General features: G+C 32.9%; 1 protein-coding gene across 1 annotated transcript; it reads right to left on the bottom strand.

Moving 5' to 3' along the window:
* Positions 1–96: 96 nt before the first annotated feature.
* LOC133186077 (ganglioside GM2 activator-like) lies at positions 97–5177 on the bottom strand. The gene is made up of 4 exons (XM_061321358.1): positions 5101–5177; positions 1975–2179; positions 1682–1859; positions 97–241 (listed from the first exon to the last, which is right to left on the bottom strand). Exons 1-4 carry the CDS (start codon positions 5171–5173, stop codon positions 128–130), a joined length of 570 nt encoding a protein of 189 aa, XP_061177342.1. The 5' UTR covers positions 5174–5177; the 3' UTR covers positions 97–127.
* Positions 5178–27130: the final 21953 nt, after the last annotated feature.

Raw genomic sequence — 27130 nt, 5'->3', positions numbered from 1 at the left:
TCGTTTTCTTTAGAATAAATAATTACAAACTGTTGATTGTGAAACACTCAAACTAAAAAAATTTCCTTTTCTTCAAAATAATACTTAACAGCAAAACATTTTTGAGCAATAATTTTGTACAGTTTAATCAACCAAAAATAAACCGACGACTTTTGCCTTTACGTTGAATTTCCAATTCTAGCTCGAAGCATCCAACAACTGCATGATTATGGATCATTTCAGCTCTCACACGGAAATGGCCCTGGAAATAAAATTAAAATTCAAACATGTAGGTTAAAAACTGAAAAACATAATAGATTATTCATTTGTTTTTAGATTTCCTTTGAAATAAATTCGAAATTGTATGCTTTTATCTCGCTGCTTCCATATTTGCTAATACATGTAAATACGAAGGTTGTTCGGAAAGTTCGTGGACTACCATTATAACATTTTTACTTAACGTCATATTATATCCAAATTTGGAAGAAACAGTAAATTTAAATGATGTGTATTAAAATTTTTAAAAATATTTTGGTTTATTTCAAGCTTATTTAGACTTAAAAAATGCAAAAATTGGATCACGGAGCTGGTCAAAATTTTTCAATTTACAATTTACAATTTACAATCAAGACACTAAAAAATGTCTGAAGTCATATCTTCTGTAAAATGACACAAAAACGGACAAATTCTACACGTTCAAATTAAGAATTGTTTCATCGTTTCTGATTCCAAATTACGACTTAATATTTTGCTTTGTTGAAAAGACTATGGTGATTTACTAAGTGCACTCATTAAAACGTGTTGATTTTAAAATTAAATTGCATGAATTCTAGTAAACCACTATTAAATCACATGGAATGAAACTTCCCTAACAAAAATATACTATAGTTAACTATAGTTTACTATAGTAAATCAAAGTTTTCAAAGTGATCACTATAGTAAATCAAAGTTTTCAAAGTGATCACTATAGTGTCATAGTGATCACTATAGTTAATCAAAGTTTTCAAAGTGATCACTATAGTGTCAAAGTTATCACTATAGTAAATCAAATTTTGATTAGTCATAGTTAGTGTCATAGTGGTCACTATAGTAAATCAAAGTTTTCATAGTTATCACTTTAGTAAATCAAAGTGTCAAAGTTATCACCATAGTGAATCAAAGTGTCAGAGTTATCACTATAGTAAATCAAAGTTTTCATAGTGTCAATGTTATCACTATAGTTGACTATAGTTAACTATTGTAAACTATAGTTAACTATAGTATTTTTTGTTAGGGTTCGCATTTAAACAAAATAAATACTTTTACATATGATAATGTGCTCATTTTAAATTTATTGAAGATAGTATAACGAAGATTGGGATAGTCCACGAATTTCCTCGAGGTATTTCTAAAGTAAAGTAGAAGAAAAAGCATGAATTTCACCCAAAATGATGATCTCCAAATCAACCGTGCCTTCCTGACAGGAAATAAGACGTTTAAATCGTTTTGCTTTTTGAATTTGCAGTCATGTCATTAATTACTCAGATACACGTAACTGTAAATGAAGAGAGGTTATCCTGTTTGGTGATGTGCCCTAAGAATTCAGGTGATAGAAATGCATGCACTGTATCGGGAAAGACAATTTTAATGTTCCAAAGGGAAAAAACCTTATCTTGGTGTATAAGTAACAGCTAAGAAGTTTTAAAGGAAATTTTGTACTTACAGTGGCCAACCATTCCCAACTGGGGGCTATGTTTGTGACCTGGAAGACAGAAGGAGGCAGGTTTATGCTGTCGGGATTGAATGGACATGTGCAGGGAAGACCATGATCTGTCAGCTGTTGTGGACAGGTTCCAGAAGTCTTAAAGGCAGACAGGAACTCACATGGATTATCGTAGTTACTGAATAGAAAACCATATAACGAATGGTAGATCATGTATGTCCTGAGTGAATATTTCAATAGTTTTTATAAACTAATAAAAGTTTATAATCCTTATTTAGAAAATTTGCATTTACCACGATCCAACATTGTTGGCGCAGGGAACTTTCGTCCAGACTCCGAGCAGTTGTTTATCCATATAAACATTCATTTTAACATCAGTGCCAAAGGGATGATTGACAGTTCCAGTAATACCAATGGTGAGATTACCAGGAAGTACTGCCGGATCGGGTGAAATGGAAATAGAGTTCACGGTAACCCATGGATGGGCAGTTGTAGAGGCTGTAAAACCAATGACACAGCTCTTTGTTTTTTTGTAAATCATATCAATACATTCTTTAATATAGTTAAATACTAGCAGTCAAGTCTGTCTCTGTTGACACGTATACAATATATTTTAAGCTTAAAAACTTAAGTGACGTCATCTTTTGTTGTTAAATATTCATTAGTTATACTAATTTGTCAAATATTCATTACTTATACTAATCCATTCTGAAGTAGTTGAATGGTTATCTATTCAATTCTTGAATATCCATCAAATAGTATACGGTATTACAAAGGTATCAAAATCAACACCGTGGATAGAATTAAGTTGCCATTTATTTTTTTTTTACCAGACCAAAATGTGTATATTGAACAGATTTATAAATAATTACACCTTTTCACAGTATCATTTGCTTCCAACATATGATCAGCATTAGAACGCTTATATGATCGAACAGAATTTGATTGGTGATCCGATTTTAATGATATCCTCTCTTCAGTCAGGAATAATAACTCTTAAAATTACTATTTAATTGAAAAGGTCTAAAGATGAAGTTTCGTGCAACAATTTTCATTTTATGCAATTCAATATGATTCAAGGCTCTTTGAACTCTTAGAAACGGTCTACTCAAAAGACCGAATTTGTACCCAATAAAGGTACAAAAATATATTTTTGAGGAAATCAAATTTCAGTTAATCTAGCCTTAGATACCGATGCTTTTTAGCATGATATGAAATTGGAAGTGATCTGTGATGTCTTGTAATGAAAGCACAAGCTTTTTTTACACTATGTATTTTGTATCAGTTAACGTTAATTGAAGAACTACAATTATACTCTTCAAGTGGGAAAAACATTAAATTTTCCCGAAATGCCTTGGGAATTAACGTGTTTTGTCCTTAAATATACTTCCAATTAGAAAATGCATAGCTGGTGCTTTTATTTGGGTTTCCTGAAAACATATTTGAGATTTGATAATTTTCCTTATATTATGTTTGACTTTAAAAATTGAACTTTGAAGAAATACCATGGGTAAATACAAATTACTTTGTGAATTCACAGACATTTTTGTGTCCATTTTCAATTGTTTAACTGCTGAGTTTCAGAACATTGGGATCGGAATACCTTAAACGCTAAGTGCAGTGCAGAGCTCTTATAGGCAGCTTTCCGATCCGGATCCAGCGCCACTTAACAAGTTACATGTAGAAAACTCTACTGAGTCGTCTCAAATCTTAAACCCTCTTTTGGCTATTTTAATGTAAGATAGAGTAACATGCTGTTCTAATAATGTGAAATATTGGACATACAATAAAAAACATTGATTTTACTTGTATAACCACAAAAAAAATGTTGGCACGTATAAATATGTTCATGTGTTGAAAGATACATAAGACGGTGTAAAATATCTAATGTCATAACAATAATAAGCTTATGATTATGAATGTAATTATCTTTTTTTCTTATCAAAGAAAAATTTGGGCGGAAAGCGTCATCAATGCACGTAGCGCATTGATTGAAACCTTTTCCGTCCAAATTTTTCTTTGATACTTCGGTCAAAGAAAAAAATATTACTTTTATTTCTTATCATTTAATTATGATTTAAAAATAATAAAATGAAACTTTAAAACGCATCAAAGACAGTGCGTAGGAACACATCACAATGTTCAACGTTGCTGAAATTCAAAATAGCTGAATGTACAGATCTACGAGCATTGATGAAATTTTCCGTCCAAGTTTTCGTTGATACATCGATCAAAGAAAAAATTAAAAGATTTATTTCTTATCATTTAATATTTATCTTTCAATGATAGATTTTACTTGAGAACGAATGACTGCCCAACATATAGGCCTACATTAGTTAGGCTACCCGAATTTTCAGACGCAGAGTAGGCCTCTTAATAACGAAGAAACAACGTTCTCAAATATTGTCGTGTCATTCCCAGCTCTTTCTGACAATACAATGGATATATTTTCCCCGGTAAACTGATATCTTTAGGTTCGTAAATGTAAAGGGAAGCTACTCAAATATAACACTAACAACTCTCTCTAGGTCACAGGAGTTTTGTATTTCATTTGCGCATCTTTTCATCTGAATTTCAAACGAGCATATAAATACATGTACCTATCACAATTTGTCCATGCATAACACAACATGCTAGAAGAGTTTGTTGCGTTTAGGGTCCTTCGGATGAGACCTTAAAAACCAAGGTCCCGTGTCACGGCAGGCGTTGGCACGATAAAGATCCCTCACTGCTCAATGGCTCTAAATGCCGAGAATAGATCAAAATTTGAAGCCCTTCACCGGTATATGGTGACGTCTCTATATGAGTGAAAAATTCTCGAATGGGACGTAAAACAACATAGAATCAATCCGACTGAATTCCGTCCTCAATTAGGTCTAGTTTCTTTTTCTCGTGCATTCGTTTCCTAGAATTATTTACATATTAACGGCATATCCCCGCTTTGGTAGCATAAAAACATTTCTTCACAGTTCTATTGTTCATACCAGGTACCTCAAAGACAAAACATTTAATTAACATACGTACATTGTATCATGATTTGTTTTCTTCTTTCCCGCAACTGCATTGTTGTCATATTGCAGACGATCTGACTTGTTTAGCAAAGGGGGATGCAATTTCCCGCTTCCAGATTACTTTGTGAAAGAGAAATGAAATAGGCCTACTTTTACTCTATTTTCCTGAATTTCAAATCTTGTCCGTTACGTTTCTGATTTATTTTCTACTTTCGTTTTTTCCGAATTATCCCGGTTTTAATCATGCATAGAGAAAACATCAATGTATCGAGTCTCCAACCCTCCTTTGGAATGCTTTCTCTGAACTTTTCAACAGTATCTCATTTTTACCGATTACTTTACCATATACCATAAAAATATCAATTGAGTGTTTCAGTTGATTTAGACTAGCAAAATATAAATACTTACGGACGCAGTCATGCCATTTATATGCACTTGCTTCTGAAATAAAAAGTACAGTTACAATTAGGGCAACTTGCATGACGACTGTTTCTAATCTTTTCTCTTGCAGTCGGGCAGTTTACTTGTTTTTATCTTGAAAACTTCATGACGACAATGACACTTGATCCATTAGGTAAGAAGATAAAATCTGGGATTATTTTGGCCAATTCAAATCAAGCTTTATATACAGTAAAACTCGGTTATAACGAGGTCACTGGGACTTATGAAAGAACTGCGAACGATAGTATTGTTCTCCCGCCTACCTCCAAGTCAATTTTCAAAAGTGAAGATATTCGAATGATTTTTAATATTTATATTGATATTTATATTAGGGATTTTCATAAAACATTACTTCTTTTGGGAAAACAACGAGAGATATCTCTAAAATTTTGGTAAAACTCGTGTTAGAAATCAACGGAAAACGGAAAACATTTTTACAACATCCCCCCCCCCCCCCCCGTGAAACAAAAATTCCTTTTTACGGGTAATATGGACTGTCATTTCACACATTCATACCAAAGCTTTTTGTGTTTCACGGGGGGGACATATGTTTATATACAAAAAAACGACAAAAATGCTTATTTTTTCAGCAATTTCCAGGTGCTTTACAACTGAAACATTATATTTTACTAATATATATGCTTAATTTTATATGCATAAAACATAAGAAAAGATTTAAGAAACATTTATTCATATCCAAGACTATTTCAGAATATGGTGATGCTTTATAGCCCGATTTCAGTGGAAGAAATCGTCTACCCCCCTTATTTCAAGAGCTGGAATTAGGGATATTTCACTATTTAGCACTGGAATTACAGTAATTAATCAATTACCATTGAACTGTTCTTTGTATTAAACAAAGATTTTTTGGCCAAATTGTCATCAATATTGAATTAAATGGTTGTAAAATGTAGGCGGGAATCGGGAGTTACCGTGCGTAGTTCTTACTTCGCTATATCCGTAATTCATTATATCCGTATAAGGAAATCGTTAAATTTACTGGCAGTATAGCTGGGGATCCAAGATAACGCTATATCCGTGAATTCGAAAAAGCCGTGTTCGTACTAAACGAGTTTTACTGTATTTATTTTTTTTTAACCAAAAATAACACTTCTTTGAAATACATTGAGAATATGTTTTCTCACCATTTATTTCCAAACACAATTTCTCTTCTCAAAAGTTATTGGAGAGTTTCTTCCTGGTACACTATGCCGCTTAACCCTATCTCTCAATCGAAATATGCGTTTTGTCACAGGCATCTTTTTCAGATGTATTGTAATTATTTTTGCAGTAACATTTAAGTTTCAAACAAAGTTAGACATAATGACTGAAGAGGGAAAAAACGTTATTTCAAGATTGTATTGAATAGTGAGACTTTGAAAATTTGAATTTTATATGTGTGGGTGGGTGGGTTGGTTAGGAATGTGAGAGGGTGTGTGTGAGAGGAGGTGGGGTGGCTCAGACGAAGTGCTGTTTAAATGAGTAATAAATATTTCATCCCGCTTTTTATTTATTTTTTTTCCAATGACAACAAAATTGCAAAATTATTTTCAAAGCATTACCTTTCCTGAACGTCTTTATTAGATTCAATATGAGTACATCTTATGGTAATCTGTAACTAACCAAAATGTATCAAGGGACCATTAAAATCATTCAAAATCAACTTTTCATTCTTAAAATACTAAGTAATACTTTGTTAGTGGAAAATAATATGAGAAAATTTAATCTGAAATAGTGAGTTCTTTTTTTTCAAGTTTCACAAGCTACAGTAAATTCATTTAAACACATATTACATGTACAAACACGCAATACATACGTATCGACTCAATAAAATTACTGGTACATAAACTAGACTTATTTAAACTAAATAGTCTGGTCGGATTTACAGAATAATACTTTAACGGAAAATAATTAGTTTTTGGTCCAGTGTGCTTTTTACAACCTAATTTGAGTATGCTCAGTCCGAAAAATATGCTTGTCTTCATGAAAATGGCTTTGAATAGGTCAAAATGGCGATTCAAAATCTTTGACAATCAATTTTTAGCTCACCTGAGCCAAAGGCTCAAGTGAGCTTTTCTGATTAAAATTTGTCCGTTGTCTGTCGTTGTCGTCGTCGTTGTAAACTTTTCACAATTTCATCTTCTTCTCCAGAATTACTGGGTCAATTTCAAGCAAACATGGGAGAAAAATTTCATGAATAATTTTAATGACAACAATGCAGCGAACAAATGATAAGGGAATACTTAAATCATTACTTTGCTTCAAAAATTTGGTATTTCCCAACAGAAATGGGAATTTTCTCCTTTTTCCCCTACCTAGTATTCCTATATTCTTCTTTCCTAAGGATTTTACATTTGAAAATGTCCATACACTGCAGATTGGCATGTTTTCATTCACACCTCACTTTTCTACAAGTGATGGTGCTGTTGAAAATTATAGAATCTAGGCAAACTTCTGGAATGGCTTTGCCAAACGACCATTATTCAACTTCCATCCCTTCTCAGTTGAACGTTATATTGTGGACCTGCCACTATTGTCAATCTCCATATTAATGTTTATATTTTGCTCGCTTAGTATGCATATAAAATCTTTACTTCTCAGGGCTTTTTGATTTCATAAATAATACTTTTCGAAGCGTCTAAGATAGTGTGTCTTGGTAATACAACTTAAATTCTGTATGTTTGATAAGTTAATTTTTCCTCTTCCTTAACCCTCTATAAGCTCATAGTTGTCTCTGTACACCTTGAGTGATATACAGGTCACATGCACATGTAGTGTCACATCATATCAATGCGTGAAGTGTAATCAAATGTGTCTGAATCTCTGGAAAAGAGAAATGTTCCACCACAATAATATAAAAAGGAATAATTGCAGGCTTTAGAAAGGTTCCACCTACCTTCTAGTAGTAGCAATGATACATCGATATAAGAAGCTAAGAGGACAGCTGAGGTGCAAGCGGATACTCAAGAACACAACATCAACATCCCTCAGCACACCACCCAACATAACTGATTTCTTTTCAGTCTACAATGTACAAGCTATTGATATAAGCCCTGATAGGAGCTCAGTTTTTACCCCACAACCACCCCCATTCCAGCTTTATATGCAATATGTTTCAGTTCAATCGCTAATTTCTTAACAGCTTAAGGAACAACACATACGTGTTCAAGTATTAATGGACAGTTTTTTCCCCAAACAATAATATAAAGGAGGTTTTAGGATACCTATTTCTTAGTTTTCAATTAGACGATCTGTAGCAAACCCTCAACTGTCTGTGTAACCAATGCGCTGAGTGAAGAATAAATCTCTTATAAGACCAGAAATTTTTCTTTTTTGATCATGTTGATTAGTTTATCTTTTTTGTAAGAAAGCTCACTTTTCATTGCATCAGCAACTTATTTCTCAAACTTTATCATTTGGAATCACATCATGCGCATTTTTGTCAAGTAAACTTGAATATGCAATCTTGAATTATAGGAAGGAGACCCTACTGAGTCCTCGTGATTCCAATTACTCGACATTTTTACCTGTAGTGTTCAGCCATTCTTGACTTTGATCTGAATTTAATTGTTCAAACACTTCCCTTAACAACAACATTTCCTTGTCGGAACTCTTTAAGAACCTCACAAGGCAACTTGTGACAATCAGCAAGGATTTTTTTTTAATCTCTTTCTGATTTTGTGAATTCCAAAAGAAAAGTCACCAAGTCCAAATTCATGTATGACCATCAAAACTGTTTTGAAATAGGACAATATTCATTCCTTAAACAGGACATTCTGTAGTTGCACGAATTTAGATCCAGCAATGTATGTCTGTCTCTTTATAACATCATTCCATATTTTTGAATGATTCACATTTTTGTTGGATATGAATAACAAAATGCAGGGACGCAAAATCAGAGAGCTGGGCAGTGATTTTATGAGCTTTCCAGTCAAGAATATTTATGCTTAATGTATATTATATAGGTTTTGATAGTCATTAATTGTATTCATAGATATTACATTCAATTTTTTTTTCATATGATTTAATAATATTTAACTCGCTGTGTCGTTGAGATCCAACATGCTAGAAACCATAGTAAAGTATGTCACCTGCATTAGTCCTTCCAGGTGAACTTTAACATTTATTTTTTCTACAATAGACTAAAAATGGACCGAGAAATTTCACATTGTTACAATTGGCTTAGAAAAGTTTTTTTTTTTCACCAGCACCTGACTTCCAGGTAAATGTAGCATTTATTTTTTTTCCCTAATCGAACTAAAAATAGATCAAGACATTCCAATATACTAGTAATACACTGTATTCCCACTTCTCTCACTGTGTTGGATTAGGACTTCAAAAAATATAAACACCAAAAAAGATGACAAGGTTTGTTTATCGAATTTGTATCATTTAATCATTGAATCAAACAGTAAACCAATTATTACTCTTTTTAAGGACAATAATTTAGCTACCTGAGGAGTACACTATTCACCTCGTTGTTTGGCTATTGTACTAGTCAGGTAGCTAAATCATCGCATTGACCTCTAAAACAGTAAAAATTGTATAATATTAATATTTTGTATGCCCAGAAACATAATGACACGAAAATGGTTTGTACTTTACTAAAAGATATCTTAGTAGCAGTTCGGGTTCGGTGAATATTGTACTCTACATATAGCTAAGTCATCGTATTGACATCAAAAAGATATCTTAGTAGCAGTTCGGGCTCGGTGAATATTGTACTCTACATATAGCTAAGTCATCGTATTGACATCAAAAACATCAATGATTGTACACTCAGAAGCATGGTGGCATGGGTAATGGGTTTAGTTTTCTGATAGATGTCGTCAAAAGTTGGTCATAGAATTCATAAAACAAAGATTCGTGTCGTAAAAAAATATGTCTGTAACAATATGTAAAATGGATAAATTGAAAATTTAATCATCACTTTCTTCATTTTAAAACATAAACAGTTGTTTGTTTTCTTTTCTTTTCCGTAAACGACTCAGAATTAAGTCGTATAAGTATTTTGATAAATTCATATGTTTACCATTTTAAATCGCCATTTTGACCCAATTAACGCCATTTTCAAGATTACCAGCATACCTTTTTTTCACATTCAGAGTACTCGAATAAGGTTTAAAAACTATGTTGGACCAAATAATCATTATAATTTTTTTGCCGTTAAAACTGCTTCTAGCCTTCTTTTTGAAACTCAGAACCAGACTAAAGGTTAATTATTTGTATCATTTAATAACTTATCATTCCAAAGAGCACAAAGCTGAAAAAAAGTGATAAAAGTTTTTTGTGAAGTATACAAGCTACATCTGCTATGTTCTAGCTCTTTTTATTTTTAAAATGGATATATATTTTTTTATGTATTTTCTAAATAGTCGTATTTTTTTGTGAACGGCTTCCTCTACATTAAGGAATGAGAATGGTAGTTCTCTCAATTGAAAATTTTTGGGAATTCTAATTGTTTACAGTTTATTTTGTAAAATAAATGAATTCTTCAGATTTATCATACTCTTTGATGATATTACTGATGTGCAGGCAGGGCAGGTCTGTTACTTTAGTGTAACCATATAGATTACACGTGATAGTAAGATCGATAGCACGAGAATTCATATCTTATCCTGCCTCTGATAAAAATCTTGAAAATTTCATTGGTCGAGAAGAATACTGTACACCGTGCTGCCTATTGACATGATATTGTCCAATTTTTTTCAAGGACCCATATGTTTCCGTATTACCCCTCTAAGTGTCTATGTAGACATAACGTACGTCTATGTAATCTCTCGTGCCACCATATGGTTAATTAATATCACTCAATATACACACTTTTCCTTCACCTTGTTTTTCATGAGTAGACATTAAAGGAAACACAACCTTAATTATTACATTATGCCTTATTAGAATGTTGCAAGGAACTATTGTGTCGCCTTCTTTATAGCATCGTTACAAATGCAAATAAATCTAAGTGTGATCACCTATTTATTGCTTTTTGTAAAGACGAGTCATGACTTCCATAAAATAATGACCGGGGGTCATTTGTCGACGTCGAAAAGTGGCCCTTTTGCCTGTAGAAAAAGTGGCATTATCCTTAAAATTTGCATATCCTTCTTGAAGAAAAATGACCCCCATAGATTAAAGACCCCTTATAGATTTTGTTAGGGATATATATGTATTTTTCTTTTTGATTGAAAAGAATTATAAATCAAAAGGTTTGTAGACCAAAATGCTCACCTGAGGTATACGTAAAATGAAGATACAGGGATATGTTGGTCTCATTAAATCTTTCGAAAAAAAAATTCTATCTTTTATGATAAGTTGACAGTATCAATCGACTTCAATCTACATTATGTGGAAATGCTTACATTTTGATTTGACAAATGCATCATTGTTTTTAAGAAGATTTTTAAAAATATATATATCAGAGAGAGAGAATTATTTATAATGTCTATCTGTCTTTCATTAATTAACAATTCTCAATTGCCAATGAGTACTTGACTAATTAAGTGATATTTCCCATTTTGTTGCTTTCTTGGCCTAAGATGCTTCTTATCCTACTTATTTGCAGTTGTAATTATTCATGTACTCATCACAAGAACTTTAATTTACCTGATCATTCTATTTTATCAATGAAGGTTAGAATTTTAGAAAAGATTTACCATCATACTAATAGTCCATCATTGAGTACATTTAATTATCTATTGTATACGGCAAATAAAAGTGGAGATACAAGCAATTTTAACATCCATTAAACACCAGAAAACCGCAAAGGAATGGCTTAAAAAAAAAACTTGATCATGCAGATATACAGTGCAATTAATCCATGTGCTTTATACATGTTCCATCTTTGATTTTCATTCCTGCCCTATAAAAACAAATACATCGACTTCAATCTACAATCGACTATAATACTTAGGGATATTAAAAATTTGAACTTTATACAATCTTTGGACTCCAAGTTTTGGTATAAAAACAACAGTCCGTATACAAAATAGAAGGAATGTAAAGTTTCTCTTAATGATGTATTTGATGAACCCTTTTCCGTTCCAATGGCATCTATTTCAAAATGTTCTGCTTAAATTACAAACTGTTCTTTTACAAGCAATTTGACAAGACATAGCTTCTATACCAAAACTTGGGAAAATCTGAACTGCAAATCTGCAGATGTTGTCTACGGAATAGAATGTAACCTTTGTGAGCTTATTTGTGTTGGTGAAACCAAGGGTTCACTTCATAAAAGAATATCGGGTCACGGATTTCAAATAAACATTGGCGGCCAGCAGCTTCTCTACAAGAACTTGAATTTACTTGATCATTCTATATATCAATGAAGGTTAGAATTCTAGAAAAGATTTACCATCATACTAATAGTCCATCATTGAGTACACCTTTCCGCAGACAACGAGAAGAATACTGGATTAGGAAACTGGGCACAGCCTTTCCATATGGAAGCAATGGCAATGTCGATAGTATTGGGAATCTTTCAAGTCCACAGTGTAGTAATATGAATGTGATGGGACTTTTTAACAATACTCAGAGACGTAAGCGTAGTCATCTACATCGGTCATACAAGAAACCTATTACATGTATACACGATGTTTCTTTTGATTCACTACTACCTTACTGAAAATAAACAGTTAGGTCTCCATCGCATTCGCACCAAACTTTACTCTGTCCCTTTGAAAGGTCTATATGGTCTATTTAACAAAGGTCAAGGAGAGTCCATATTTGGATTCTCCGACACCAGGATACAGGCTTGGATCTGTGATTATGGATATAGCAAATCATCGGCTTTTTAAACCGCCACGTTTTACGGAAGATAATACTGCTTCAACAACCCGTTTACCCCTTAAACTTTACTTTGCAAACAAAGGAATCGACGCAGTTAATATTAGTAATATTCTTAATCACAAAAGGGTCCGGTCTTGTATTCCACCATATTTCAAGTTGAATACCACACCTTGTATTTCTTATAAATATACATCGACTATTGCTTCCAAACTTTTTAATTGAAAAAAAAATTTACAAAGCCTAGATATCGGACATCTGATACATAATCCTCCTACGTGTTCATGTTCTTCTTAACCCTACAACTATAGTCCTGCTGAACACATCATTACTGGTGATATAAACATAGTTAATCATGACGACCTTAAATCCCTTATTTTAAAAGGGCCGAAATTTAGGAACCCCGTTCTTTCAACTGGCGTCATAATTTTATAAATATTATGAATTCTGTGGGAGATTACGACAGGCGATGGGCCAAACACGAAAAAGAAGACCTTGTCAGAATGAATTAAGAGCATCAGATGGATGTTGAAATCTCGCATTAAGCTATTGAGGGTTGTGTGAAAACTATTTATCCTTCTGTCTTTAATAATTCAGAAGTGAAAAAGGAATTAGATAGATTACACGATCAGTATGTACTGGTTCCAGCTTGTAACAACATAGTCTTTGTTTGTAAGGCTGATTATTTGAATTGTATTTAAGAGGAACTAGGATTTAATTCTGCAGGTGGAAATCCAACTTAAACCCGGAGCTCCCTTTCAAAGGAGAAAATTCTTCAAAATCATATGTCCGTTTTAGATATTCTTAATATTCCCAACAATCAAAATGAATTTGAATTACATACCTTTACAGGGTTCCTAAACTTCATAAAAATCCTTACAAACAAAGATACATAGCGGGTTCCAGTAAATGTTCTACCAAGCCTCTTTCTTTACTCCTCACTAAAATATTTACTGTAATGGAGAAACTTCAGGAGTACTGTACAACAGTATATTCGAGAAGTGGTGTAAATCAGAAGTGGATACGTAAAAACTCCAAAGAACTTTTAGAAAATTTGAAATCACAAAATTTTACTAAAATCAATAACGAAAAAGTACGACTTTTCAACACTTTATACAACCATTCCCCTAAACTGAAGTCCAGGCTTTTTGACATCATAGACAGATGCTTTTTCAATAAAAATGGAACTCGTAAATATACTTACCTTGTCATTGGTCATTTGCAAAATTATTTTGTTAAAATCTATTCTGATTGTACACACAAGTACTCTGAAGTTGATATTAAAAAGATGCTTGAGTTTCTGATTGACAATATTTATGTAGTTTTTGGAGATCAGGTCTTCAAACAATCTGTTGGAATTCCCATGTGTACCAGTTTCGCAAGTTTTACGGTCGGTACAATGGTTTTGTCAGCACATACAACATATCATTGAGTCAAATGCTGACTGATATTTTTCATACTAATTGTTAGGCCACTATTTATACACTGAACTGTCTATGGATTTTTTCGGGTTTTTTCCGAATATGACAAGGAGCACACGGCGGGTGTGACCGGTCGGCAGGGGATGCTCACTCCTCCATGGTACCTGATCCCACCTCTAAATTTTGAGGTCTGCTCCAGATTTGTATCTTTTCTTTGGATTGAATATTGTTTGTTATCTTCATATTTCATAGTTAACTATAGTTTACTATATTGTACTAATAGTCAACTATAGTTTACTGTTAACTGTCGCCCGCGTGGCGCAGTGGTAGAGCGCTCTAGAGTCGCGGAGTAAGGAGTTGATCCTTATGTCGCGGGTTCGAATCCCACTGTGGGACATGGAGACCGGTCCTTGGGATGAGACCGTATAAACCGGGGTCTCGTGTCCCAGTAGATGTTGGCGCGAAAAAGATTCCTCACTGCTCAATGGCACTGAATGCCGAGTTAAGGTCAAAATTTGCAACTCTCCACCGGCAAGTGGTGGCGTCTCCATATAAGTGAAAAATTCTCGAGAGGACGTCTAACAACAAACAAACAAACTATAGTTAACTTTACTTACAAAATTCTTCAAACACTTATTTTTCAAGTTCTTTTTAGAATTCAACAGGAAGTGTAAAACATATCTATTAATAAATACATCATAAATGATCAAAACAAAGGATTCAAAATAAGAATATTTAGGTTTGTGTTTCATTTAAAATTCTACTCCACAGAACTCTCATTGTCTCAAATGCACGTGGTATTTTAAGTGACATGAAATTATGTTGAGTAGAAAAGGCAAACAAGTTGGAGATAACAGCTAATTGTATGTACATATATATAGATAATAAAAACAGATTACTCTTATCTTCGGATTCATTAAGATGGAAATTAATTTTTTTCTTTTCAAAAAAAGTTCAATTTCATAATCTTAAAACAACATTTTTTTTGTCAAAACATTTCATAGACATAAACGAAACTGTAAACAACTGGAAAACTAGTAAAGGTTTCTTTCTCTCTCTCTCTCTCCACTGACAATTTTCATATGGGTTAAAGCTGTACCTATCTACATGCATTGTCTCATCTTAAGACAGATTACTTATTCATGCTGCCTGACCAATAATGAAGTATTCCTGAAGCAAAGTAATGAGTCACAGAATCACAGACAAACAGACAGGGAGAAGCAACTATTATTTGCTACAATGGCAGACAAAAATAAGTTGTCTTTTCTCCAAGGACACAACACTCATTGTTTTTGTTTGTTTGTTGTTTAACATCCCTCTCGAAAATTTTTCACCTCTATGGAGACGCCACCACTTGTCGGTGGAGAGCTTCAAATTTTGTCCTATACTCGGCACTTACGGCCATTGAGCAGTAAGGGATCTTTTTCGTGCCAGCACCTACTGCGACACGGGACCTCGGTTTATACGGTCTCATCCGAAGGACCGGTCTCCACGTCCCACAGTGGGATTCGAACCCGTAACTTCAGTACCTCGAACACGGATATCTCGAATACCATGGATATGTCGAAGTGATTGGGAAGTCCTAACCTCGTATTTTATAAGTATTTACCCTTGTTATCTCAAACCCTTGGATATCTAGAAGTTTTTTCTCGGTCCAAACGAGTTCGACATAACGAGATTTGACTGTACATGTAAAGGTAAGTTTAGAAAAGCTTTCACAAATGTTGACAGCATGGAGGACTAACTTGTATATTGAGATTTTTTCAATCAGCTGGTTATTTGCCATATCAGTTATCTGGATCCCCTTTGGAGAACCTGTCAATGCAACCCTTTTTAATTTCTTTCCAGATGATTTTGTCTGTAGCCAACCAGGTATTTTCTTTGTAATTATCATTTTTTCGGGTAATCATAATTTTTCATCATCATCATCATTAAAAAACCCATCATTATTGCTTAGCTCATATCAATAGCTTAATAGGGAATAGATGTTACCATAGTGATGATGCTTTGTAATGCCTTGGTGATGACTCCGTCTCCATAACTCTGACTCTCCTCTGCCTCCTCCACAAGGGTGGATCCAAGATATTTCATGTAAAAGGTGATTCCATCTCTAACAGCCTCTTTGTTTTCATTACAACCTTCTCCTAATTCTGAAAGTTTTACATTTTATACATTTTATTATCATAATTATGTAAGTCATAATTTCGGGGTTTTTTTAAGTTAAGACTCACTATAATAGACGGTATTGGTGTTTGTAAATTACAAACATTATACATTTGTATATTCACATGTTATTTTATTTGATACATTTGTATTACATAATACTCTATAGTCTGTCCCACGGTACCAAGGACCTCACTTTTCGCCTCATATCTCAAAATGTATAAATACCTTGGCCTTCAAACTAGATTCGATCGATATATTATTTTTTTTCTGTTGAGTTCTGTTGAATATGAGTTCCACACCCTGGAAAACGTGCAAGTAATCAATGCATGCCTAAGGAACCACCCACCTCATTTTTATGAATCAGTGTCGAGCTGTAGGGAAAATTTCGACAAAGAAGAATTTACTCCTCTTGCCTGCAAAGTGTAAAGTCAAATACTAAACCATCACACCACTTTAATGTAACATATTCTGCTCCACCAAATCTGCACACTTTATACCTCAACTCTAGCAGAATTTTCTTTAGAGCTTCCGCCTTTGGTATTCATGAAAACAAGATTCGACGATTATTCCTACAGGATAATATCATTTACCAGTTTATCGGACCTCTATTCGGAGTAGAAAATATTACAGAGATTGACTTGTCAAGGAACTTTTGTATATAGTACTGTCATTGTTTATGCTTACTAGAAAAACGTCTTTACAGACCGATTTATGGACATAGTTGACGGGGAAATAATACACTTTTGGAGAAATTAGCGGTCTATATTTAGTTAATATAAACACACTATCTGCATTTTAGGTGCTTGTGAACATCTGTGTAGAACATCTGTTGTTACTTTTTAATAAATTCTGTGTGAAAAATTTGTTGTTATTTTTCAATAAATTTGAGAAAAGGGGTTTTGGGGTTAGATACGTCATGTACGAATGAAGTTTGAGATTAAATTTTATTTTCCAAAATGTTTCGAATACGGTCAAACCTGTATTAAGAGACCCTCCAACGGAGAAAGGAAAAAAGGTCACATATGACAGGTGGTCTCTTAATACAGGTTGATTATTTATCAGCAGTGTTCAAATATACAATGCTGAAAATATTACACGTGTATGTGGAATGTATTTTATAGGTACTGCTCAACTCTAAATGCTTTTATATTATATATACATATGACAGTGAGTCGCTTAATACAGTGGGTCGCTATGGCAGTTTTAACTATATATTCGACTTTCGTTCGAATAATGCAATCGAAGATTCCACTAAAGAATATAAACATTATGACATCCCTTATATATATATATATATATATATATATATATATATATATATATATATATATATATATATATATATATATATATATATATATATATATATATATATATATATATATATATATATATATATATATATATATATATATATAATATACTCTGTATATATAACTATCCATATAAAAATTATAGTTTTCCTGTTTCACGAGGATTCCGAAGGTATTTCTCTTTAAAAGTATAATGAAAGTTGGCACAGTAAGGAAAAGGTAAACTTTAAAAAAGAACACATTAAAATACGCCAATATTTGTTAATGTAAGTATAGTATACTTGATTGTAAAATTACATATTTGAAAGGCATAGAACATTCACTTGATGTATAAAATAGCACCCAAAAGAGGTTGAAGTCGTCCTAGTATATGAAGTGACGAACAAATATGATGGTATGTGGAAGAAGCAGACAATTCAAGGAACGGCTGAAACATTCACTGGTGTACAAGTTCTATGTAAAAAATAGTTTCAAGCAAAAAGGCATCAAAGTACTTTAAAAAATCTCCAAATCAATATAAGCTGATAATCCCTTTATTGTTTAATTCTTCATAAAGAATGCAAGCCAAAATTTGAAAAGAGTAAAAGGCTGTTAAACTATATTTATTTTGATTTTGTTGTTCCTTGAACAATGAACGACATCACAAGATTTGAAATTAATCGTGCAACATGACCTCCCCACAAAAGAGTGACCGTGTCTCGACAGAAATGAAATGAACATGAGATAAAAGTTAAACATGTCAACATCGGGTAATATGACAACCTCGGGTTAATACCAGTTGACGTGGAAATGTTAATGACAATCAAGAACACTGATGAGAGTAAGAATGTAACTAGGCCAAAAGAAGAGAAGATAGTCACAAAAGGTAAACATCTTGTGAGCAATTTGGATCCTAAAGAAAAACCAAGTTGTCGTGTGAAAAGATAGAGAGAAAAGAGAAGGAGTTAAAGAATTCAGAAGACGATTGATGCAATATCTTGCGATATCTTGTGATTCATCAACAAAATTACTTTGTTAAAATCACTCTGATTCTGAACATAATTATATTAAAGATATTAAAAGGATGCTGGAGTTCCTCATCGACACATTTATGTAGTCTTCGGAAACGAGTTCTTCCAATAACTGTTGGAATTTCGATGGGCACTAATTGTGCTCCTTTATTAGAAGACTTGATTTTATATTCCTATGAAACAAAATTTATCAAAATCTTTTACACGAGAAGAAGAAAACACTTACTGCACCGTTTAACATCAACATTTTGATATACCGACTACGTATTATAACGTATGTCGACTCGATATATCCCAGTGAACTTGATATAAAAGACATCACAGAGTCTACCACATCTGTTTAATATTTGGATATTTTACTAAATATATAGACGATAAAGGCAAACTAACAACTCAATCGTATGACAAACGAGATGACCTCAGCTTTTCCAAAATCAACTTTCCTATTTATGTAGTAATATTCCCCTATCACCTGCTTATTGTGTTTACTTCTCCTAATTATCCAATACTCAGGGGCATGCTCTGAGTACGATCAATTTTTAAACCGAAGCAGGCTACTGATAGATAAGTTGATGTTACAGGGATTTCAGCAACCTCGTTTAAAGTCAGCATTTCGTAAATTCTATTGTCGTTATAATGACCTTGTTAGAAAATATAACCTGTCTTTGGGCTGTATGTTGCCTGACGTATATCATACCAATTGTTAGGCCTTTGCTTTTATTACTGAATTTGACTACGAATCTATGCATAGAGCTCACGGCAGGGGATGTCAAATACACGTGTTACAAGTTGTTTATCATAGAATGGCTTTGTAGCACCCGAAAATGATAAAATGCCGCTTAATAATAGAAATATTATTAAGCGTTGCAATTGCAAAGCTTAATGCCATACATTATTACATTAATTGTTGACATTCTCAACTGCTAATGTCAAATCGACGCTTAATGAAAGAATTACATGTATATCATTAAATAAGCGGTTGAGAATGTCAACAATTAATGCAAAAAATTATGCTATTAAGCGTTGCATTGCAACGCTTAATGATATTTCTATCATTAAGCGGCGTTTTATCATTAGCGGTTGCTACATGGCTTAATGTGATTGGTTGAGAAATAAGAAAAGCAGTCAAGATTTGAAATTTTCCCGAAAGACGTCGCTACTGTCAACCCTTGACATATTGAATGAAATTGGCCAGGGGTCTCAGGCAACGTATTGACTCAGGACCCCTGGTATTGCGAGGATATATTTAGATATGTCGACAATTTTATCAATCAACAAAATTCATTTTAATTCCCTCGTTGATTCGAGATAGCCACTTGAACTCAAAATAAATGAGACACATTTTGCATGATTTTTACAGAGACTTATACTTAATTTTGATCATAAAAGTATTAATAAATAATGATATCAAATACATGTAAATAAGTGCTTTTTCTCACTGACTCAAGGTAACAATGAAATTTTAGAACTAGTAACCACCGCCTTACAGTAAAGGAGGCTAGATGGAATAATGGTCAAAGAATTGAAGAATCTTATTCATGAAATAATGATCAAATTGGAGATGAATTTCAATACCTTCTCTACCTGATTTGAATGCAATGTAATGTGTAATATTTGGGAGAAAAGGTTTCTAAAAATGTTATTTGCTCCCAGAGGCTACAAAATTTTGTAACGATCTTGCATTTTTAAGAAAGCTCTATGCATGTATTACCAAAATTTAAGACATTGTTTTCTTCAATAGTTATAATTTTTACTCTTCTAAAGTGTTGTAAATATGTATATATATATATATACCTCTAATACGTTTTAGTATTTTGTTTTAGAAAATAAATGACTGGAATGTTTAGAATTATCGAGGTACAAAGAAAACACAGTTTATCTGGTTGATGGTAGAAAATTAATACTAGCAATCGCCAAACTTTGGTGAAAGTAAGTTACACGATGAATTTATTTGTATATTTAAAGGGATAAGAAAAATAATTATGTTTGACAAAATTGTGCTTCCACACAGATGGATCTCAATTAAGGCAGTCATTTTGATCTTTTTTTTTTTGGCAATGCAAAACTTTCATAAGGTATATTTCACCGTAACACTTATTGTATTTCATTTACCATATCATATGGTGGTGATCACCTTGTGCTGTGCGGTGTATTTTATTTAAAAATGATTGGCTACACAGAATTACATATGGTGTTCAAATCCGTTCTTTAAAGCTCTTTTCTATTTAAAAGACTACAAGATTGCCACAATATCACATCCTAACACAAAAGAGGTGAGTTGTCTTTGAAATTACATGTATACAGTCAAACAAAACACACGCGGTAGCCGGTGGGGGTGGAGGGGGGTTCACAGGTTCGATTCTTGAACCCGGCGCCGCGTAAAACCTAAGACGTAAACATTGGTATAGTGACTGTTTCTTCGTCAACTGCCCGACACTAAAAGTAAAAGTAACGGGTCTTTTGGACGTAACCTAAAAAACAATCGAAGTCCTCTTAATCTGTCAGGTAGGTTTTGGCGCGATAAAGAAGCCTTCCTGCTTTATGTCCCTAAGTACCGAGTAAAGGTCAAAATTTGAAGCCCTTCATTGGTATATGGTGACGTCTCTGTATAAGTAAAACAAAATTGAATGAGACGTAAAACAACATACAATCAATCAATCAGTCAAACAAACAAAACACAGTGTATTGGTCATATTATACAGTTTCCACGTAGCGATTATGTGAATTTTATAAATTATTAAGAATTTAGTGATGAATTATTTTATATGGTTCCAGAAACATTTTATAATTTTTGAATCCAACATATCATAAGTGACCAATTTGTGTTTAGCATGCTAAAAGATGTCTGCACTTTAGATAAACCTGCTATAAACTAAAATTACGTATCTTTATGGATAGGATAGGTAACAACACTTACATGTATAACCTTTCCTGGTATAATCCAAAATAGAACGATAGTAGCTTGTAGTTTTAGATAAGAAAAGGATTTTACCTGAATTCCTGTACCTTATATTTTTATAGTTCGGCAACATATAATGGCGTGTTAATGTTGTTTAGCAGACAAAATCTAGGATCCATTACACAAAGCAGAGGTATTCAGGTATAATTGGTATATATAAAATCATTGATGTAGTGTACTTCAGTAAGATAAATCTGCATATTTATATTAACGGTTGGTTGCGAAATCAGTATAAGGGTTTTTAATATTCATTTTATCAAATAAACATGTACACAGACTATCTTTTGGAAACAATTTTTGGGCGGGGGAGGGGATTGTAACTTTAATGTTTCACTGACATTCAAAATTGTATTTATTATAGCTTATTTTAATTTGCTTATAACGTTTAATATTCAAGAAGGTTTTATATCAGAAGGCCAAAGTATAGCGTACTTATTTACTCTTTCCCCATTTATTATAGATATTTGAAAATAATAGGTAAATCTTAATGTATTCCTATTGTATATATCTAATATCTCAGTGCATCCGTTTTTTTTTCAGTTCATATAAGTAAGATTTTAAAAGACTGAAGTACCAGAGTTTTTTTCAGGGTCAAAATGGGAAAAAGCATCTCACAGCATACGCCATTTCTGAATATGGCATCTGAACATTGTTTGACCTTCTGATTCTCAAGGCGATTTCTTTATTTTAATGTCAATCTATTTGCAGATGATTTCCACATACATTCCGAGCTTTTTTATTATTTTGTTGGCATTAGCCGGTGCTGCTGATTCATGTGATGATGTAAATACTAATGCTTGCAAAGGATTGAACAACACAATAGATGTCTGTAGTGATGCCTGTTTCTCAGAGATGTGTCAACGATTCTGTGGAAAATGCCGTGAGTACCACATATTACCACAAACAGTTTCTGTTTTTTTATTTTCGAATTCTTATAAAGTATGAAACAGTTCGTTGCACAATAAAACATTTTTAAATAATGTACTTTACGAATATGACATCACATTATATTAACTTATATTATATTTTCATGTAAATTTGTTGAATCTGATTCTTTGGGAAATATTTTTAATAAAAAAAACTATTACCCGCTGAATAATGAATTCACACCCTCAAACGTAGCAACAGTCAACATTGATTGACGGCAGATGATATTCCAAAAAATATTGCCTGCGCAGATATTATTCGCGCAAGGTTCACTGTAATATGTATATGTAGAAAACATTTAGTATAATATAATAAATATTGCATGTAGCAGAAATTAACATTGAAAATTTTACCCTCGAAAGCCATTGTCAACTTCGGCTGCACTTGGGTAAACAATGGTTTTCGAGGGGTGAAAATTTTCAATGTTACATTCTACTACATGCAGTATTTACATAATATCTCAAGGACAATTATGGCAAGCCCTTTTACTATTTATTCGTAAAATAATTTTTTCCTTCAATAAGAGAGATATCTCTTTAGCTTAGAGAGATATCTCTTTAGCCTATAAAGATATCTCTTTAACTAAAAGAGATATCTCTTTGACTAAAAGAGATATCTTTATAACCTAGAGAGATATCTTTTAAAGCTAGAGAGATATCTCTTAAAGCGAGAGAGATATCTCTTAAAGTTAGAGAGATATCTCTTTAACAAGGTTAAAAGAGATATCTTTCTAAGTTAGAGAGATATCTCTTTAGATTTTCAAAAAGAGATATCTTTCTAAGTTAAAGAGATATCTCTCTTAATGAAAGAGATATCTCTTTTCAAGTTATCCTTAAAATGAAATAATTATTCCTCCCTTATAATACGAAAGCGAGGCTAGACACCACATGGCAGGAAGTGTAATGTTTGATGATCATATATACGGTAGATCTCTGCCTCTGGAATAGATTCAGCATGCCCAATCCCAGAATGAAGTATGTAGAAAGAAATTCTAAATCCCTTGTTTAAAACAACAAAAGTATAATGACTACTTTGTTGATAAACATGCTAAAGTCTTTATATTCAGGAAAGCGAAAGTAGGCTAGCAACAAGTTTGGCTTTCCAGAAAGCCTGAAATGTCATCTCTTTGGCTTCATTAATGTCACAGAATAAACAGTGGAATGTTATATTATTTTCTCAGCTATTACAAGCAGTAGTATCGCTTTTGAAAAAATGGGGGGTGGAGGACAAAAAAAAAAAATCGACGATTTAGCTGAACAATCTTTGACAAGGAGAAAAGGGGGCTATCCAAACTCAACATTTTTTTTCTTGGAAGGAGGGATTACAACTTTTCCGACAAACATATTTTATATTATAATACATTCTCATGGGATGATTTGACGTACCATACTGCAACAAAAGGTGGAAGAGGGGTCAAGGGTGCGCCTTTTCAATGTTTGGGGAAAAAAGTTGAAGGGGACGGCCCTCCTGGTGCTATGTGCCTGTATTATTTTACCTGTTGTAAATATGCTTTATTCAGGTTAAATATATTTTGTATCATGTCTGTAAAAAATTCTAACCACTGAGAAATATTCGTAAGAATTATTTAAAGTCATATATTACGGTTTTTTTTAAAAAAAAAAATAAGTTCAGACTACCTAAGTTAAAAAGATCTTTCTATTTGTTTTATTACTTTATATAAAAATAGGACTTTCCTGTAAATTACACAATTTAAATCAATCACGTTTCAAAGATATTAGAAATTTAAAGCAAAAACCGATTTATTTACCGATTCAGATTTTAATTAACAGACACAGTTTAATTTTTTTTTTAATCAGTCGAACTATGGAAACATGAGGTTATTCAAATTCAAAATCGGTGAAAAATTTAATTTCAACGTAAATAACATATATCATGTTTAGCTACACCCAATCTCGTATTTTTATTTTTTAGCTCAGATACGCCATATATAGCTTTAACAATTATTCCGAAAGAAGATGGATATAAACTTAGCGTTCCTTTTGACTTTAGTTCTTAGCCGCCTACTACGGCAGCAAAGAAGTTTTAAAGCGCCAACTTAAATTAATCTGAACCTGAATTAATTCCAAGACTTTCCTTATTTTCCTTAATCGTATCGTCTGAAGTGACTTGGCCATCGAGCCACTGGGATTTGATTGATTATCGAGCCACTTTGAATATCAAGGGGAAAATTGAGACACTCCTGCATCATGTCCTTCTGCTGCCAATATGCAGATTCATGTGTTAACGCTATATTGTGTATAATATAAGTACATGTACATGTATAGGCTCCTGGGAAAAAAATCATGCATAGAAAGGTAATAAAATTGAAACGTTACCATTTAAAATTAAGTATTAACACATCGAAAAGAACCCCAATCTACCAACATCGATTTTATAGGCTGTTTCAGCTGTTTTGGCTTTATTTCAAGAATACGAGGAGTGATTTTTTTTTTTACCTTTTCTCATTGACAAAAAACGCAAATTAGAATTGCATAAAGAAAATGATAACAGTTGCTTTGTTTATTAACTCTTAAAATCCGAGCCAGGTAAAGAAAACTGTATGTTTTCCTAATACTTTTCTACAGGGGCCGGTAAATTTAAATAAAATGATATAATGATTCTTTATGATCTTTATTCCAATGCCTGCAGCACTGAGTTACTTAAATCAGAGGCATTTATGTTTCTGCCTAAATTGTGTTTTTAGGCAAAATTTCTTTTCTTCGAACTTTATTATAATAATTATTATTTTTTTTTTTGAATAAGTTCTGTTTTATTTTTCATATATACGGCATTAATTATCGATTGACTAAAGTGCACATAAAAGTAAAGTTTTTGCCATTGTATTTATGCATTTAATGTGAGTTGTTATTTCAATGTTTTCACTGTTTTCTTTCGTCAGTAAATCTTGGATCCACGCCTTGGCTTATACATTCAATATGCCATGCTTTGTGTATTTTGATCCCCGCGCGCTGACCATCGTTTTACGCAATAGCCTAGATGCAATGTTTATGTATATAAACCGTTAATGAAGACCCACCACCACCCAAGTGATCCTACCTCTATTACTCTTAATGAACACTGGTGTAGTTTTACTTTAACTTTAAGATGGACCATTTTGTTTAATAATAATAAGAAGACTTTGGTCAATTTGGTTTACATCTCTATATTTAGAAATCGTGTCATCGTCAGTCCCTTTGCCAGCTTATCAATGGCAGCTTACACTAGGACTTTACTTCCGGTGATTCAAACTTAATGTGTCATCTCCCGAGGGAGATGACAATAATCTCAACTGCGATGGACCGAATTTTCTCAGCTTTTGAAATAATCAGCTGTTTCTAATTTTAAATCTATACAACACTGAATTACTTGTCATATTTATTTAAGTTATATTTTAAAATAGGTCAAATTTAAAGACTACTTTAATTAACATCCTCGTCGAAATCAAGTTGGAGAAATCGGGTGGGGGGTCTAATCCGTTGAACAGTGAACTTTTGCTGAATATTTCTATTGGGCGTAATTAATGTTGTTTTGTGGGGGAAAAGTGGGGAGATTTGCTCCCATTTATTTTATTACTGCCAACCACCAGCAATTCTACAATTAGCCCCATTATGTTCAGATACTCACGGTTTAATGCCAGGTCCTTGGGGACCCCCCCCCCCCCCCCCCCAATCAGGCCCGTTGCAACGATTTCAAAAGGCGAAAGGGGGGGGGGGATAGCAACTTCTCCAAAAAACATTAATGGCTCTCTGAATTATATTTTTCATGATTTTTTTAAAGCATTTGTTGATGTATAATGCACTATAAAAATTCACAATTGATGCAAATGAATAAGCTATACATGTATATGTATCCAGAGATATATATGTCTCTGGTATCCGATGTATCCCCCCCCCCCCAAAAAAAAATATAAATAACCTCTCTATTTATATCATTGGTATATTTTTATACATAGCTTATTAATGCATTAATTGTGAATTTTTATAGTGCATTATACATCAACATATATGCTTAAAAAAATAGATCAAAAAATAATTTAGGAAGCCCAAAATTTTAGAGGGTTGGGGTGGGTTGTGTTCCTGTTCCCTCGAAGCACCTGTGGTTTAATTTTATGTACATTTTGTCTCTTGTCTTTTATACAATAAGCTGAACTCTGATTGATTGCAAAGATCAATAATATGCACTAGTCATTATCCTTCAATAAATCGCACAAAAATTTAACAAATTAATAAATTCAGTCTAACTAAAATTAGATCTTTATTCCGCTCCAACAAGGTTGCTACACATTGCGATCTAGTTGGGTCTTATTTTAATTTTTTCTGCTCTCACTAAAGGAAAGGGATCAAGACATTCTTTGATTTTGATGCAAATTCTATTGTGTGAAATGCAAATAAAAATTATAATAATGGATTGCCAAGTCAT

This window comes from Saccostrea echinata, unplaced genomic scaffold (assembly GCF_033153115.1).
Source record: "Saccostrea echinata isolate AGI-Se365-2 ecotype Australia unplaced genomic scaffold, CSIRO_AGI_Sech_v1 ptg000012l, whole genome shotgun sequence".
NCBI lineage: Eukaryota > Metazoa > Mollusca > Bivalvia > Ostreida > Ostreidae > Saccostrea > Saccostrea echinata.
This window is presented reverse-complemented; position numbering and strand designations above follow the sequence as displayed.

Excerpts from the sequence above, each read along its gene's own strand:
- LOC133186077 (XM_061321358.1), bottom strand. The coding sequence starts at position 5,173 with ATGCAAGTTGCCCTAATTGTAACTGTACTTTTTATTTCAGAAGCAAGT. Across the intron at positions 2,180-5,100 it reads TAAATGGCATGACTGCGTCC|CCTCTACAACTGCCCATCCA; the intron begins GTAAGTATTTAT and ends TTGGTTTTACAG. Across the intron at positions 242-1,681 it reads GTTGGGAATGGTTGGCCACT|GGCCATTTCCGTGTGAGAGC; the intron begins GTAAGTACAAAA and ends TTTTATTTCCAG.